The 19,060-nt window shown below is 39.7% G+C and overlaps 2 protein-coding genes across 2 annotated transcripts in view; both read right to left on the bottom strand.

Annotated features, from left to right (window-relative positions):
- slc50a1 (solute carrier family 50 member 1) overlaps positions 1–19,060 on the bottom strand; it is a 390,175-nt gene that overhangs the window by 45,298 nt on the left and 325,817 nt on the right. The window lies entirely within an intron of this gene.
- efna3b (ephrin-A3b) overlaps positions 12,593–19,060 on the bottom strand; it is a 57,346-nt gene continuing 50,878 nt past the window's right edge. Inside the window, exons 4-5 of the mRNA XM_062422930.1 lie at positions 18,758–18,835; positions 12,593–12,711 (exon numbers count right to left, since the gene is read on the bottom strand). Coding sequence (XP_062278914.1) covers positions 12,593–12,711; positions 18,758–18,835 — 197 coding nt within the window. The remainder of the gene's footprint in view (positions 12,712–18,757; positions 18,836–19,060) is intronic.

Genomic DNA, 19,060 nt, shown 5'->3' with positions numbered 1-19,060 from the left:
CATTAATTCCAGTATTTGGCCAAAGCCATACTCAGCAAGTTGCAATGTGCCTACAGCTTCAGTCGTGCTCATCAGCTCTGTGTGTGTGTGTGTGTGAGAGAGATAGAGTGTGTGTGTGTGTGTGTGTGCATGTTTGTGTGTTGGCCAGACGGTTGAGCTGTTTGTTTCAGAGTCGTTGGATATCTGAGGGCCTTGTGTGGATAAAAGTGTAAATAGGACTCTTAAAGTAAGAAAAAAAAGAAAAAAAAGACCCCTGCTTTTTATGCAGGACAGAAGAGTAGACACAGTCCAAATGAGACACATGAGAGATTAAGAGGAAATCTAGGGACAAAAACAGCAACTAGACAACACACCATATGCCCCATGGGCCATTATCCACCCAGTAAGGGTCAGTCTAAGTTGCACTTATTTGCACCCTGTGGATTTTTGAAGCTCAATTTAGCCAAACAACAAGTAGTATTAAGCCTTTTATTTTTCTCCTCATCACCACATAAATTAATGGGACATGAACAAGCAGATTCTTTCAGAAGCATATTCGGAGTCACAATAATTAATTGACAAAAGAATGCATCATATGCAGGCTTAAAGTGACACCCAAAATTAGACGAAACAAGGTGGATGTTTTTTTTTAAATCTTCCATAGCTTGGGTTACAATGGATTCCAATGGTGACACAATTTGGCAGATGTAAAAAAAAGTATCAAAACTCAAATAATTCTTCAAGCATGATCCACTTTTCTGATGATTATCATATTGTCAAAAGTACACTGTTTCCATGTGTAGTCAACAACAAACTTTAACATATGTTCAGTAAAAGAATGAGTACTGCAGGAGTGGTTACAGGTAACATGTTATGCACATTTCAAGGGCTATATTTTAATCTGGGGCTCCAGTGAGACATCTTTACATGATTTACAGTTTTAAAAAAACGTGTTTATCTTATACAGACCCTTTACACAGTCTCTCATAGGGGTTTTCCATACACATGTGCTGGCTTGGCTTGACTCGATTTGACTGGGCATGTCAACCCAGCATGGCAGGGATTTGCATCTCCATTATAACAGGGCTACCCACTTGAAGATGTGTTTTTAACTGATGACGTGATTTGTCTTTAATTTGTCTTGAGTCAATGACATGAACATCACGATCCCTGTGAAATGACTTGTTTCCCTAAAAGCGTTTGACCCATTTAGTCTGATAACATTTAGAAAGTCTAAAAGAGCCTCACCATTGAATCATTTTATCCCATTCAAGTTAGCAAAGGCCAAAACTGGAAGTTATCCGGCTCAATGATGATGAAGACCATCTGTCGTGACCGTAACCAGCTTGGAGGTGAGTCGGGCTCTGACTTCAGAGATGGTCCATCTCAGCATGTGTAAACTGAAAATGGAAATGCAAATCAATGCGACATGGTTTGACTCGGCACAGCCAAAAGTGCTGATAGAAAAAAAAACAAACAAGGCTATCAGTTCAGTCTCTGTCTGAAACAGGCCGTTTTTGCTCCCATCTCTTTAAGGCCCCACTTCCAAGGAGCTCACTCCTCTCTGATTGGCCAGCTCTTGGAAACTGCCTTTTAGAAGACATCCGCAGTCTCTGGATGTCAATGTCTAAAAACCTCAAGTTCTGGGACTTTGACCATATTTAGCATAGATATCCAATATAACAGTACATATATTATTATTATATATTGATGTGGTTTCTAGGAACATTTTTCTATGATCACTGATCACATTGGGATTCATTGTCACTGACTGAATCTAATCAGACCACAGCCGCTTTTTTCTGCAAATAAGGAAATTAAAATGAATTACAGCCACTTCCATGTCTATAGGGGTGGAGTGTTTGACAGTTAAAAATGTGTTTTGAGTTTAAAATCCCTTTAACTATTCATCTGTGACACCTGCAGTAAAGCAAAATGTAAATTTGAGAGCCACTTTAATTTAAAGCAGTAAAAAATTTTCATGGAAATTGCCAACCAAATACGTACAGATTTGTCACATCCCCATGCTGACGAGCATCTGCACCTAGTTATGTATCAGCATCATTTCTGTCTTCCTGACCTGACACTTTGGTTTGTGAAGTAAACATATTTTTTCTACTGATGTGTGGTATGAATAAATGAATAAATGCATGAATTATGGGACAGCGGTCACACTGGGTGTTGCAGGTGGTTGCAATATACATGTTCACATGTGCTGCATGTGCAAAGGAATACATAACAGTCGGATGTGACCACGCATCAAGACAAATATGACAATATGGCAGACCGGATGACAACCCTGGGCGTCTGCGTCAGTGTTTGTGTTCATACATATGTGAACACATGTACAGTATGAGGTTATGTGAGGGCCTGTATACTGAATGGGCATACATTGGTGTCACGCTTATTGACAGAGATGATTCAGACAAACACGTCACATGGATCTCATTCACACTTTGCTTAGCAGTGCTGGTGACATGGGTCACATGATTTAGAGATGAAAAAAATCCTTATTTAACTGTCCTTATTTAATACTGACCCTTTACACAGCCCTTCAGTTCAGCCACTGTCTGAAACAGGCTGTTTTAGCATTTTAGCATTTCTTGAAATCTTAACTTTTCAAGTACATCTGTACTTGTTCAAGCCAGGATCCAACCCAACCCTAACCATCCAACCCATGTCACATGTCACCTTTAAAAGTCTGATCTGTAATTTTTAATGTATTAGAGGTAAATTTGCTTTCTCTTTTACTGGTTTGTTGGCAACCAATACAGATGTTAGCAAACCTTTAAGAGCAACAGAAATTTTTTTAGCAAACTAAGTTCATTTTTGACCTTATAAATTGTTGTTTGACAAAAAACCCCAACTCAAGATCCACTTCCTAGCTTTGACTGGAGCCCTCAACCTTATCACACTATTTCAGCAGATGGAGATTGCTAAATTGTTATGGAGATGGATCTGTTGGAATACCGGGTCAGTAGCTGTCATGATCTTATCTGTAGTGCTCCATCCACTAATGAAAACCTTTTTATTCAGCTGTTCAGAGAAAAAAAAGACAATTGGGATGCTTATGGTCAAATTTCAGTCAAAAATAATAATTCACACTCAGTTTGTTTTAAATATGACTCTTTTGTTTACATTTGGGTCATGAATTTTGCCTTTATAGAAATCAGAGTTATTTTCTGTTCTTCTGTAACAGCATCAAGTATCAATCTCAGGAAAAACTAATTACTTATGTCACAGATGGTACAGTTTAGTGGGGACTTCTACCTTCATGTGTAACATGGACTGGCAAAACAAGTTGTTATTGTCGTCACAAATGCGAAAACTCCAGAATGACGACTCCGGTAATCTTATGGCAGATAAGCTGGTGATTAGAGGATAAGAAAAGAAGGCAGGCCTGGTTAGAAGTACAGTAGTTAAACCACGCAGCTCCACTTCTCCGATTAATCAATTAGATCTAATTCCATTAACTCTATCTGATAACTTGTCTGCCTTTCCTTGAAACATGCACTTGTTCCAAGATGATTCACACAGATGCAGATATTTGGACAAAAATACTCACAGACAACACATGCAGACCTAATCATGATGACATAATGAATTACCGTTTGGCAAGCACACACTTAGATTATCATCTGAAAACATGCATCGTATGTAAACTGTATATTTTTCTAATGTCTTGAGATGAAAGATCAAAATCAACCTTCAATTTACATATTTACTCTCTATAGTTTCATCAGTACATCTTTCATCTCCAAAGTGTATTTAAATGTTGTTGTATTCTATAGCTATGTTAAAGCAAATGTGCATTATAGCCTATAGTTGTGTGTTCCAGGCAGAGGGAGAACAAATATAACCCTCCCATCTGTTAGTGATGTACAGATGCTGTCTCAGAAATAGAGGATTAGAGAAGAGGGGGACATGTGCTGAGAGGACGAGAAGGAAGGCCAGGCAGTGACTAACACCAAAAGCATAAATCTGGGGGCGACTGACAACGTCAGAGCACCCGCTTGGAGGGAGGATGAGAAAATGGAGACGGCAAAGCAGGTAGAGGAAAGATGCATCCATTCATGTGAGGAACGAGGAATCGGGCAGAAGGAGAATGTACAAATAATGAAGACGGAGAGAGAAATTGAGAATTTAAAGAGAGACATTTGTAACGTTCCACACTGTCATACTATCTGATCAAAGCCTGGATACAGCTGGATAAAAATATCCACTGTCTAATAAAGTCGTGGTAAGGTTGGTGGTCAGCAGAGAGGAATTCTGCTTAAGTGTATGCAAACAAAATTGCTTCTACTTCGTGTGTGTTTCTGCTTTTTGATTAGAGACAGGGTTAATCATAACTCTACTATTCACACCAAAAATGCTGGATATTTGAGGAAAAAAAGGAGAATTAAATTGCCCCCTGAGAAATCAATGGAAACTTCATGTTAAACCAGAATTTCAAGTGATCGAAAAGGCACTACATTTATTCATTTATTTAGCATGATGCTCTGCAAGTAATGGTGAAATCTGTGCTCCTTCAAAATGATTTCTCAAACTGGGCAGTTTTGAAAAGCTGTAATCTAGATCCCATCTGTTTTACATTTGCCAGGTGGAGACACAACATTACATTGGTCAAGATGTAACAAGGCACAAACACCTGATTGCCTATTCATGGCTGATGGCACTAAAAAGTTCAGCTGCTTTCAAATTCTCACTGTTCATATTTTGCCCAAGTTCTCCACTGTAGTTCTGCTTACAGTGCAAAAGTGTTAGTGTCTGTAAGATCCAAAATCAATAAATGTGCAAAATGTCAAAAAAGATATATACAATAGAGCTAACCAGCGGCAACTCTTTTCTTTATATGTCGCATGCGGCCATTTGAGTTGTTCTGTGTGGCTCTTTTTATTGTGTGCCCAGAAATCATGGCTTTCAACTCTTATGATAATGTCACATTTACTCCAGAAAACTCCCTGTTGCGTTCCTCAGAAATGTGTTCTTTGAAAATGAGTATAACTTAACCATAAGGTCTTTACCAGATGAAATTTGAGAGATGGAATGATCAGTGATGAAATTGCATTTTTTAAACCTGGTGGGATCTTTGGGGAAACTAGTGAGTTATTTTGGCATAAACCAGACATGGTTGTAAATAGTAATTTTGTTCAAGCTGGGATTCCTCTAAGACCTTAAACATGTGTAGGGTTGGAGAGAAAAGAAAGATTGAGAACAAGTGTGAGAACTTTGCTTTTTCCCTCCCTAATCCATAGAAAAACACGACACAGCTTGAAAATGTTTGATAAATATCAACTCTTCTTTAGAGTACAGAAAGCTCAAGTTGTCCCTGAGTTTACCCCCACCAATAGCTTGATAAACTACACCTGAGTTTCATCACCATGCAGTTTTGATGATTAAGCAGGTGGGTGAGAAGAGTTCCTGAGCTTGGCCCCAGGTACCACAACGTGACATCAGTGACTCAGCTGGCGTTCACCCTCTGTGGCTCTGGAAAGATGCTGCGTCAGTCACCCTTGTTAGTTAGAATTAAACACACACACACACACACACACACACACACACACACACACACACACACACACACACACACACACACACACACACACACACACACACACACACACACACACACACAGACAACACGTATGCATGTACACATATTAAATGCCAAATTCATGTGCACCAGACAACGTGCAAGGCAGATAGGCATGTTCATGTGACGAGGAGCAGGTTTCTTAACCAGCAGCCATAAGGCAGAGTAGGAGGGCTACCCTTGCCTCATCGATGTGCTAGTCATAGGGCTCATCACCACACACACATCACTGAAGGAGCATGGGGAGCAGGGTGTGTGCAAACACAGGGGATCATCTGTTTCATATGTGTCATGGTCTTTCTGCTTAATGTTTGTATGGGTGTGTTGTAGATGGTTGGGTGTGGTGGGCATGTAGATGATTAAAATGATATGTTAACTTTTACAACTTGAGGCAACAAACATCAGTGGTCAAGTGGTTATTCAGGTTGTAAACAAAACTGACAATAGTTGCTATAGTTGTGCACACTCATGTTTCTGTGTAATGAGGCATGATTAGTGTCATTAAAGGTGCACTCATTTTTGTTTTTACATCCAAATAAAGTTGCAGCTGTTCTGGCAGTATTTTCACAAGATGTAAAATTGTCTATCCACCTCTGTTTTTTCCCCAGTTGGACCAATTTTCTGTGATGTTGCCATGTTTCAAAATATTGGCAATTACTTTGGTGAATAAAATGTTATTATAACCAATAGAACCGATGTCCAGAGCGATGAAAATAAAACCCAAGTTTTAATAAATCAAAGTTTTATGTCTGAAGACATTTAAGGAGACGTGTCAGCTATGGTGCTGCTTTGGCGGCTACGAGTGTTGTCTCTGTAGCTTCACCATAAGTCTTTAACACACATATGGATGTTTAAAGAGTTCCTTCCCTCACACACATTCACCTGATATTGATCTGATTGAGCTGCATTCCACTTGTTGAACACCAAACTAAAGGCAGACAGATCGCACAGAAAGCAAGAGCTGAAGGTGGCTGTAGGCAAGGCCTAAGAGAGCACTGACAGCAAAGCATTTTCCTTAAAATATTAAATATGACAATTTGTTTGACTTCATGTGCATCTATCAAACTTTGAACTTTGGGCACAATGTTTTGAGAAGACTATATCACCCACACTGTTCCATCGATATTGACCTAAAGCTACTCAAATTAAAGCTGACACTTGGCACTTTAATATAGAATCCATTATTTTATTTCAAATTGAATGTGCTGAACCACAGAGCCTGAAGAACAAAAAAAATGTGTGACTGTCTAAATACTTACTGTCTGGACTGTCTACAGGATGAGAGCATGAGCTCTGTATTGGTATTAAAACTCATAATACTCTTAGTTTAAGATAAGAGTTCATGTTAGCAGTGGAGACAGCTCAAGTTAATTTTAATGTCAGAAGTCCTCTCAAAAGAATAAGAAGTTGTGTGTCTCTCTGTGTGTGGTATAACAAGCCAATTGTAAACAGCTTCATATTTACAAGCTTGCCCATGCATAACATTGGTTTCTCGGTAAAAACAAACACAATCAGAGAAGGCAGAATTTTTTCTCTTCAGCCTGACTCATTGTGATAAATGAATGCAGACAGAAACTCTGCCTTCAAGTCCGTGACTGGAAGACCTTGAGTTCGAATAGTCATTTGCTAAAGCCTCGGATGGATATTAGTTGCATAATTTTTCACCGGTGGGCATGAGAGAGCGCACGTCCTTGGCCTCCACACAACCATGTTCCCACCTCTGGGGAGTCACAATAAACCGTCTACATGAACTCACCTGCTTCAACGTGCTGCAAATAAACGGTTATATCATAACCCAGTAAAATAAATCTGCATGTTTAATCCCAATGACTTCAGTTACACAATGGCCATTGTGGCTTTAATGGATTTATGTTTTCAGATAAAGGATTACAAGGCAGGGGCATTAAGAAGAAGCGGCTCTGCTCAACAAAGCTGTAACTGAACAGCGGCACCAAGTGGTCATAATTGAGTATTGCAGAAAGGAATCGCTTGAGACACATTTTTTGTGAATTCTTATAAATTACACAATTATTCATTTTTCATGTGGCCCTTTTACCAATTTTTTCCCCATTCGACCTTCTTGGGTTATACTGTGAATCAGCTGCATCATCTTAGAGATGGGAATACATGGACTGAAAGGTTTATATCTGAGTAAAATTAAGCTGTTCTCTGTACAGAGTCAGACCCTATATTCTTGTTGATACATCATGTATTAGCAAAGTGAACAATAATGGCCAGAGGAGTGTTTAAACTCTTTTACAAATTCAACAAAAATGTCTAGAAGCTTGATGTCATGTAAAGTGAGTCAGGCTGAAGGTGATTATCGGAAAAGCAGACAGAATATGTTTTTCTGGGTGGTGTCAGTCATAGTGTTCATCCCTCAAGTCCACTTCTCGAACGTTGCGCAAAGTCTGAATCATTGCCTGGATCCTTTTTCACTGGGCTGATGATGTGTCTGCTTCCAGATGGAAATGATGATGCTTTTTTGAAACATAAGATCATCGCAATAATGATTCCTGTCTGTTCTATATCCTGTTTTAAAGTTAAATAAAAATATTAACAAACATTTGGACCAACTCTTCACACCAAGCATTATAAAAGCAAACCTGGAATTGTCTTTATTGATTATATCTCAGTAAAGTGACACTCCAGCCAAAATCTGTACGCTGAGTATCAAATTTCCTGTAGATATGAAAAGATGGCTGCAAAAATTTCATCCTTCATAGAACAAAAAGGCTATAAATGTATGACATTCAGTTCACTATCACCTAAAATAAAGAAAAACAGCAAATCTTTGCAATTTAGAAGCTTCAGCAAATGATTTGTCAGGTTTCTTGAAGACTTTTGAAAACAATTAGAAACCTCAACTCTCATGACTTTGTCAACGTGACTGATCACCTTTTATCAACCATCTTTTACACAGTACATCATTTATCAACCCAAGTCTTATTTCCTCAATCCCTACCTTTTCATCTCCCATCTCTCTACACAACCTCCACCTTACCTCTATCTGTCCATCTTCTCTCTTGTGCTGTCCTGTCAATCAGAGAATATATCTCCACCTGTATGACAAAGACCTGTTGCATAAGATCATAGACTGAGCCTGGCTGCGCTCTGAAAGCAGCAGTGAGCTTTATCCCTCCATCAGTCAGTCCAGACTCACAGGTACACACTGCTAGCCTGTCCTATTGTCATTCAAATGTTGGGCTGGTGATTGAAGCGCTTATCTCTCCTAATCGGAGCGTGTAAAGGTATTACTGCTGAGGCAGAGTGTCGCCACACCAACTTTGATATGGAAAATCACATCTGTGAGCTTCCAAACAACATTATCTACAGAGAACTGAATATACCAGGTAAAACCTTTCCTGCAACCCCTCCATCTGTTGTCTTGGATTAGCTCCATGCTTATTCCCCTTTTTTTCAGATCGTCAAAGACAGAGAGAGCAAGGAAGGTGATGGGAGGGAGAGGTGGGATTAGGAATGACGGCAAATAAATAAAGAGGCGAACACACATCTTGTTAAAAGTAAGATTTGTAAGCTTATTATTTTGTTATCATGATCATTGTTATAACCTCTGTTATGGTTTGTTCAGTTTACAGTTTATTTTCAAGTTCATTTAAAGTCATTCCAGTCGAAGGTAAACATGATTGTAATTGTTGTTTCCAACACTATTAAATGCTTTTGTTGTTTTGCCAGACAATCGGTCACACTCCCTCTTTCATACACACGTGGAAAAACAGCAGAAACAAAGAGACTGTTACTCACTCCCCCATTCATTCAATCACAGTAACACACACCCACACACACATACAGGTAAACACATAGACAGACTGCACCTCATGCTAAAGCTCCTGCACATAGCCATGAAGTGATTAACAGAAATGAGCTCTTACTGTCCCTGACACACATAGTCAAATGGACACACACACACACACACACGCGCACACACGCTCTCATGTTAAGTTCTTAAGTGCAACTTCTTGAAGAATGATTTACCGTCTCGCACATCTCTTCAACCCTCCCACCCCACACCAGAACCATGGAGCCCTTCCTATACCTCGCCCTCCCACCAAGAGCCATGCATACACCTGGGCTGGTTGTAGTATCGTGTACCTGACTGTACCTCAAAACTACAGGATCCTCATTTGTTTCCCTAAAAATTCTCTCTTGTTTGATGAAAAGATGCAAAAGTGGCTGCAAGACTTTGTTCCAAAATAATTGGACACACCTTTGGAAAAAGAAAATTGACATTACTGTCCAACTGTAAGCACACAATAAAGTAAAAGTGGCACTTTAGATTTAAATCTTACAGTATATATCAGTGGTTCCCAACTTAGTGGTCAGCAAAAACATAAATGTGAGATGATTGAGAGGATAGGAAAGTAGAAAGACATTTCTTTCACAAAAAATCTGCTTTATTATTTGAAACTTTTATTATTATTCTATTTCTGTTTTTTCTTTAAAAAATTACTAGAAAATTTGAGCTTTTGAGGACTGTAAAAGTATACAAATAAAACATTCCGAGAAGAAATAATCACCATTTGGTTCAACTGGCCAGGACCTGGACCAGACATATGCAACATGTACACAGGGGGTTGCAAGCTTCATTACTAAAGGGAGGGGGCCAAAATGATTGGGAACCACTTCTACTCATGATGTAAAACTGATCTTCTAATCAGTCGGCTGAGGGATAGAGTGCATCCCAGGTTTATACATGGCTCAACCCACCCAAGTTCCAATTTTTAAACCCCTTGTCCTTCCCCTCGGGATAACCAACTATACACCACAGCAAACTCAACAAAATGATAGTAAAAAATACAAACAAACCACAAGAAAATTGAACTTCAAATTTGTAAAAAAAAAAAAGAAAAAAAAAAAGCTTACATCATATTTCCTTTCGGCAGATTTCAAGACATTGAAATTCCATTCTTTGTCCGTTGTGACATTTACACGAGTACTTGAATGTCTCACATGCCGGTGGATGAGCTGCATGTCAGCTCGCAGTCCATCATCATCATCATCTTCATTCTAATCATCATCACCTTCATCATTGTTATCAGCTACTATGGTAAGCCATGCCCTACTAGAGTCCATTGTTGGCAGGGTAGGGTAGCCATGGTGAATAAGGTGCTAGTTGCTATGGAAACACTATTCTGAAGCAACCGACTGGTACAGTTGTTTAACTTTTGAATTGTCTTACCTCCCCACCAAAGCACTTGGTTTGTATGTAGTACTTGTTGCTTTAGTTGTGTTTTGATTTCTTTTTCAGTTTTTTTTTCCTTTTGCATTTTCATTCTTATAAGATGTACAGTATGTGGATGTAATTTCAGGCTGTTAGTACCATTTAAAATATTCTCTCACTCTCAAACACGCACACACACACACACACACACACACACACACACACACACACACACACACACACACACACACACACACACACACACACACACACACACACACACAAGTGCACATTCAGACATGTTTTCTCACTGGGGCACACATATAGGCATACAGTAACAGAAAACTGTTTACATGTGGCATCTGACAAATGGGTTTAGAGGATGAGATTGGTAGAGCAGGTCGCTACACCAAAGTGGACCAGTGGAGAGCTTCTTATTGTGTGGGGCTGGACCTGTCCACAGATGCTAGTGTGGGTGACTGTCCTTCCTCCTTCGTCCCTCCTCCCTGCTCCTCTTCCTCTTCCCCCCGGACCAGCCTGCAGTTGCTCTCTCCTGGCAGCTGAGAGGAGGGCAGTATTGCTGAGTGTATCTATGGCTGCTCCGTAGCCATCGTGTGCTTCGCTAACCTCGGAGATGACAGAGGACTAACCGAGTATACTTCAAAGACAGGACAGAAAAAAGTAGTAAAGTGAAATGATTCATTATTTAAATGCTCTGGATTCCTCCCCCCCGCCCCCCACCCCTTGCAGTCCTGTTAAGTCCTTCATCAAAGACTTGCTGGAGATTAATGGTGAACACAGGATGACACAGCAGAGTGTAGATGGAAACTAAAACACTGGCGTCTGGAGTCCCAGGGTGTGTTTATGAACTATCAGCTACTTTGACTTGTCTCATACATGGGACCAGCACAGTTCGTTAGCCGGTTCCTTCATTCTCCACGGATTGGGACAAATTCACAGCGTCGAGATCGACAACAACGACAACAACAAAAAAGGCAATTTCAGTTCACTTCTGCTGAAATCTATTTGATTCAGTTCATTTGAGTTCAGTTTGTCTTGTTGCGAGAAACTATGGCAACTAGCCCCAAGGAAGTTTTACAGCCAATCAGATCCAAGGGAAAATCTTCAAGTGGTTTCAATTGGCTGGGTAGATTTGATGTTTTTCTCCTATTTTATTGGGATTTCAGCCCTGCCTCTCCTGTTGTATAAATGCTTTGTGTGGCGTGCATGATTCAACAAGCTCAACCTGTGGCTTGTTCAGACTCAGACGCACACACACACACACACACACACACACACACACACACACACACACACACACACACACACACACACACACACACACACACACACACACACACACACACACACACACACACACACACACACACACACACACACTCACTCACTCGCAGTCTATCAGACCACCACCTGCATCTGTGCACAGGCTGAAAATACAATACAGGGTTCAGTCTGTGTCACTGAGTGCCTGAAGGTCTTTATCTGCCAGGACCACACTCCCTCACACACACACAGCTGTACAAACACACACACACACACACACACACACACACACACACACACACACACACACACACACACACACACACACACACACACACACACACACACACACACACACACACACACACACACACGCACACACACACACACACACAATGTGATGCTTGAAAACTCTCATTTCCAAAGTCTTGCCTTTTGCTATATTTGTGGTATCTTAACTCTCCTCTCTTCCTGACTACCCCCTGTCCCACCCACTGGTACTGTACACCCTCCCAAGGCTAGTTGGCATGGTGACGCTGATGGGATGGCCGTTGCTAGGAGATGAAGAGAGTGGCCAGAAGGAGCATTGTCACGGTGAGGAGAAGGCGATCCCTGGACGGGCTGCTTCCACTGACGCTCTTCTCCAGTTTGGGAACAAAAGGGTTAAATTCATCTGGAAAAACAGAGACAGACAGACAAAAATAATTAAAGGAAGAAAGAAAAATAAAAAAGAAAGAAAGACAGAAAGAGATTGATGTCTTAATATTATTTCAAGTACAAGCAGATAATTTCCTACACTTCAAAAAATTGAAAGTTTAAAAGATGAGTTTATCTCTGCTCATAATAATCTGCTTACAGGGCTTTTACTAAAACATCACTGAAAATGTTTTAATGAAGCAGCCTCACTGCACAAAAGGCAACTAACGGCACACACAGTCTCACTCCCACTGAAATATGGTTAGTCTGTTACAAAGACAACACCACAGCAGTGGCTCGGCAGACTGCAGCTGTTATCAGAGAGCTCTTATTGTTCTAATAAACGGACACATTCCCAGTCACACACACACACACTCCTGCATACAGACACATTGTATTTACGGTAACCCCCCTTCAAACGCCCCCTCATATACACCTGGCGATGTCCTAAAAATAGTTTGCGGTCTTTTTGTTGCGGGCTGCACACTGAGTGTTGATGTCTCGTTGAGCCACCAGACAGTTCACTGCATGCCTGCACTTATGAGACACAAGTGCGGTCAGACACACCTTCTGTACCCATTTGATTAATGAGACCAGAGACCAGACATGAGCACAGTTTTCAAGTCTGTACACACGCCGACTGATGCTGATTAGCACGTACTGTACTGTTCAAAAGCATCAAATTGTTATGGGGGTATTCTCAGAGTTTCCACTCAGTGCCATATCTGGCTGCAAAATATTCCCAGCTGCTCTTTGGGTCAGACAGCAGAGTAATGACTGGCTGACACCTGGTTTTAGAGATGGCCTACTCTGGTATGCTCGGCTGTCCGATCTAATGAGGTCTATGCAGCAGCCGAGTTCAGGTTAAATGCTTTGACCGTTTTGTAACCGAGCGTGCACCTGCAGGGTCAGGACACCATGTTACTTTGGTGCTGACAGAGGAATGTGATTTTGAAGACAAACAGCAGACTTCAGAGAAATCTCGCACAACTGGTTCTAAAGTGTGCGTCTGCTAATCGCTTCACGATACACCCACACATACCCGCTTGTCTGTCACAAGCTGTCAAAGATACACGTGTAATTAATGACACACACTTTTGGCGCGTTGTTTGTGCAGCGGGTATGTGACGTACATTGTGAACTTTTGACATGTTCCAGTGCCAAACATCAGGTCACAAAAGGAAGCTGTTTGTGTGTGTGCGGGTGTGTGTGTGTGTGTGTCACAGTTTGAAGTAGAAAAGCAGGTAGATTCCCTCTCATAATTAGGAAGTCCAGACACCTAGAGGCGTCGATGAGCCAGCGTCATGTTGACAAGAACAAGGAGATATCTTAGTGTCTGACTGTGTTTGTGACAGTCTGTCTGTGTCTGTCTGTGGTGTTTGTCAGTGGTCATCATCTATAGTGGTTTGTATGTAAGAAATAATTAATAGAATTTGCATGATATACATCTACAAAGAATATATTTTAGAATTTTAATTAGGCAGAATGATAATAGCCACACATTACATTGAATATGGAAGTTAAATAGCCCAAACAAAGTATCTATTGTAACCCCTGTGCATTATTAAACAATTCAATACACATCCTGTAATAATACTTTATTTAAAAAAATAGATATTTAATTGTTGACGACACTGTCTTAGAGGGGTGTTGATTAAACTCTGTGCTATTCCTCTTTAATGTTATAATTTGTGGTGACTGGATGAGTTGTTTTCATTAAAGATGCATTCCAGTGATTTAGTATTGCATTTTCATACATTTGGGGCTCTTTAGAGAGATAGTTTAAATGAAAAAGGTCAAAAATGATACAGCAGGGGCTAAGACATTTTCTAACTTTTAGCATGTTTTCATTTATTTCAACCTCAATACTTGACAAATCTCCTTCAAAGATACAGAGGACATTTTACAACTGTTTTCATAGTCTGAATAAACCTTCATGTGACTAGTAAATTGACTGTGACGCGTAAAGTTCCAGTGGAAGATAAAGAGCAAATCTCTGAACTTGGTATGCTTGACCTCATTTAAACTTGTTCAAAACCGAGTCTTTGTTTCTGATCTAGGTCAAGGACATTTCAAAAGAAAATCTGCACATTTTTCAGCTGTCACATCTGACAGTTCGCTGTGTTAGTGTGTGTTATTTAGTTTCACATTCTGGCAGCATGACTGTATGTAAACAAACGGAACAAGTGACATTTAGGAGGCATAGATGATACAATCTAGTTGATAGTGGTGTCCATTTTTTAAATCTCCATATTGCATAACATGACATTTTTATGTCATGAAATATTTTACATTCCTAATATGCACATGCCTCTATTTAGCATGTACAAATCATATTTTTGTATCATGTATTAAATCTTCCTAAAAGTGGCCAAAATAAATATCATCACTCATAAATATATATATGTATAAGCATATAAATTCTACATTTTACAACATATATATTCACAGGTAGAACTGGACAGAATTTAATCATGAATAATAGATCATTAATCATGTTTACAAATATTACAAACAGCAGAGGTGATATTCAGATGAGTGTGTAACAGTTTATACCATGCTCTGCCCACTGACATCCAACCTAATGTTACTGGCAAAGGAAGTCAAACACCCTGTCGCTTAACACAGTGGTAATTGCTACAACAAAGCCCATTAAAGAAAAAGCCTTCGATTTATCCACTAATGGTTGGACCTGATCGTCAGATGCAGTAACTCAAGCTAGCAGGGTGGGTAAATAAGTATCCTCCCACTGAAAGCCATCAGTAATCACATGGCTGCACGGGGAGCTGCTAGCACCATTCCATCTGTGATGTAAATGAGATCTAAATGAAATCTAATACTAGAGGCCGTATTCAGGAGGGAACTACTGTTGAGCTGTAGACACTGATTGAAAGGGGCAGCGCCCAGGAAATAAACTGTGAGCAGTGAAGGGGAGAGAGATTGGCAGTTCACAATATGAGCCTGCAACACTCAGCTTAGTTAAACATTTTCAGACACGGTAATCAGGCCGATTTGAACTGAGCAGTTTGTGTGTCATCTTGTGTTTTCTGTGAATTTGCTGATGTTAACTTTGAAGAACAGTAATTAAAATTATGATGTGATGAGTCGAACCAGCAGTCGGGAGGACTGAGAACAAGGAAGACTGTACTGCCTCTTTGTTTTCAGTTCATTTCACAGCTCCCTGCTGATTTCCTCACTTCCTCTTGCACCACTTGGGTTATCCTATTAATTTAATTGGCAACACAGCACTACAGGTGAAAACGACCCACAGGAGCTAGGGTAATTTGTGCTCTGCTATTGTGTCAGCCGTTCCCTAAATATTAACAGTACATACATCCGATACAGATATTCTTCTGTAAAAATAACTTTCGCTTCTGTGTATACTTTTTATTGTAACTTGTAATTAACTGCATACTATATGTGATTTGGATTCAAGCGTATATTTGTTATTGGAATGAACATCTTCTTGCATTTGTGTTCACAAGTCTTTCCTGGAAAGTAAGGAAGCAGTGTAAGTGGTGAGGGTACGTGACGAGAATGTACAGTGTTGCTCAGCGATGTAGACAAACAAAAGCTGGGTGAACTAACTCTAATCTGTGATTCCCATGAGGTAAACAGCCATGAACAATGTACATTTGAAATATAATTATTTCTCTATTTTCATATGGCTTACTTCATCATCATAGCATTAATGCATACCATAAAGACAAAGATTAATATCGTTTTGAAAGAAAAATGCTAAAAGAGGAGAAAAAACTCAATTTCACACATCAGAAGGTGAATAAACTGAGTTTTGGTGTCTTTCCCCTCCACTGCATTCCTACTTGTGCACTGGGAGGAAAAATGGAGGATGGGAATTAAAGGGTGGGTGGATGAGGAAGGCATGGAGAAATAAGATGAAGGATGGATAGAGGGAGGAAAAAAGAAGTGAGGGAGAGGTATCTCAACAAACTTATTTAACCTGCAGACATTCTCCACAGCCGTGATGAGTTTTCTTATGACAGTTATGAGAACAGACTGATTTATTACTCACACTGGAGCGTGCACACCCACACACAGATTAACAACACAGCACCATATATTTACAGGCTACCTTGGAGAACAGTCTGAATGCTTGACGAGCATGATGATTGATACACACGTGTGTGGTTGTGTAATGGGTGGCAGCTAGCTAGGCCAAGCTAGGTGTACATGTTGTTATTGTGGTGCAGCGCTGTTGTTGCCATAACATTAGAAGATACCACATGATCATCTGAGAGATTATACTATAGTCTGTTACTTATTGATTTACTGCTCTGCTTCTCTCTTAGATTGCTGTCGAAATCCATACAGTGCCAGTGCTAACAGATTTTACATGATTCATATAATTCCCATTCACCCAGTCGTGTAATCCAGACGACAGTGACATAAGGGCAAACAGGGATCACTTGCCAAGATGTAGCAATTGTAAGAAATGTGAACAAGCCTCAGTTTTCTGAATGAATTTCTTTTTTTCTTTTCTTTTTTTTGGTCAATAACCATGAAACTCTGTGTTCTTATCTGGGTGAAAACAGCTAGTGTGAAATGAATATGCATGGAGTTTTTTAGCAGGATCAGCAGCTTGCCAAGCCAGCCGGTGCTGTGAAGTTAACTGTGCTGAAGGTCTCATTTGAAAATGGCACATTTTAGTTTGGCTGGTCACTTTTGTTGTTGCGTGGCATTCTGCCATCAGATAGTAATGATCAATTTTTCTCTCGCAATTACAAATTACCCACACCGCCAATTTTAAAGTAATATATTATAAAAAATATGGATGTGTTCATTTACTTTGAATTATTACTATGTTCCCACATTGCAGCAACAAGCACTATGGGAACTTTTTTTTACCCTGTTTTTTGCCTATCAGGCAACAGGCTGTCCAGAATATCTAATTGATGGGGCTGATTGGGGCTGGATGCTGCCCAAAAGAAAGCATCTGGAAAAATTATGCAAGTCCTGATCAACAAGTGACAATGTTGAAATATGGTATTCTCCTAAAAAAAACACCAAAATGAAGGGTGTGTCACATTGTATGATTTATGATAATATGGATATCATTTTCAATATGATTTTAAAAATTCTGAATGAGATAATGGCAATATTCCAACTTGTTGGAAGGATCATGGAGGAGTTACAGTAGTTCCACTACGGGGAGCTACTTTAGTGGTGTGGAAGTGGTTTGTTTACAAAAACAGTCCACAGTATTCTGTAAGAAGCGCAAGAAGACTGAAGACACCTCAAGCAGAAGCACCTGGTTGAGTATGAGGAGAACCAAAAAGGTGTATTTTGTTATATTCTCATATTATATTCTCATTTTCGCGGAAATACCCTGAAATATTGTAATATTATTTTATGGCCATTTCATTCCCCTCCTCATTAATCAAAGATAAGACAGTAAAAAAGTATGAAGAAGTATTTACTTATAAAAAGTATTGTCAGTGTCGCCAGGGCTTCATATCATCATCATCATATTCCTCTATGTCATTTTTCTCCAAAAACTATTAAAACACATCAGTGAGTCACACAGTTGCACTGGGTTACATGTTCCCTCATTAACATAAACATGGACATTGTACTTTATTTTGAGTCAGACTGACACACATCTCCCCGTTGCTGTAGTGAAGAATAAAATATGTATTATTTCACGACTGAAAATAGTCCTCAATAAACGCATGAAAGTAACATTACTAAAAACTAAAAAAAACATTTTTTCCAGTTATGTTAGGAAATTACTGAGCCTTTTTAAAATATATATTTTTGTGAGAATTAAATGGGCGTAGGCATGAGAATGGAGAGATGGGCTTCCATATTGTTAGTTTTGGTGTTTTTATGAGAATTGTTGATGATGAATAATTATTCTTTTATTCATTCATGACAGATGTGATCTGAATGACAAATAAGTGTCTTTGTCTGTTTTTATTAATCCAGATGGGCTGGATAGATGTGATCCACACTTACTCAGATTTATGTGTGTATCAGCTTAAGGGAGTGTGTTCATGACTCACCAATATCGTCAATTTTTAGGCCTGGTCTAAGCGTGTAGTCTGGCTCTGTTGGCTCCGGCTCATCATCCACATCGGAGGCTAAGAGAGAGGGAGAGAGAACAATTGAGTGAGACAGAAAAAGAGGGAGGGAGCAAGGGTTAAACCATTGCTCCTACCCAAAGGATTTTAATTACATCCAACTTGACATCTTGAGAGAAACGTGCGAGAGAACAGCAAGGGAAGGGTGTAGGGGTTAAAAAAATCCCCTGGAGCAGACAGACTGACAAGCCATAACATCACCAGCAGCCCTGAGAGAAAAAAAAC

The sequence above is a fragment of the Scomber scombrus genome, chromosome 7, assembly GCF_963691925.1.
Source record: "Scomber scombrus chromosome 7, fScoSco1.1, whole genome shotgun sequence".
NCBI lineage: Eukaryota > Metazoa > Chordata > Actinopteri > Scombriformes > Scombridae > Scomber > Scomber scombrus.
The sequence above is the reverse complement of the archived record's forward strand: the minus strand, read 5'-3'. Positions and strand labels throughout refer to the sequence as shown.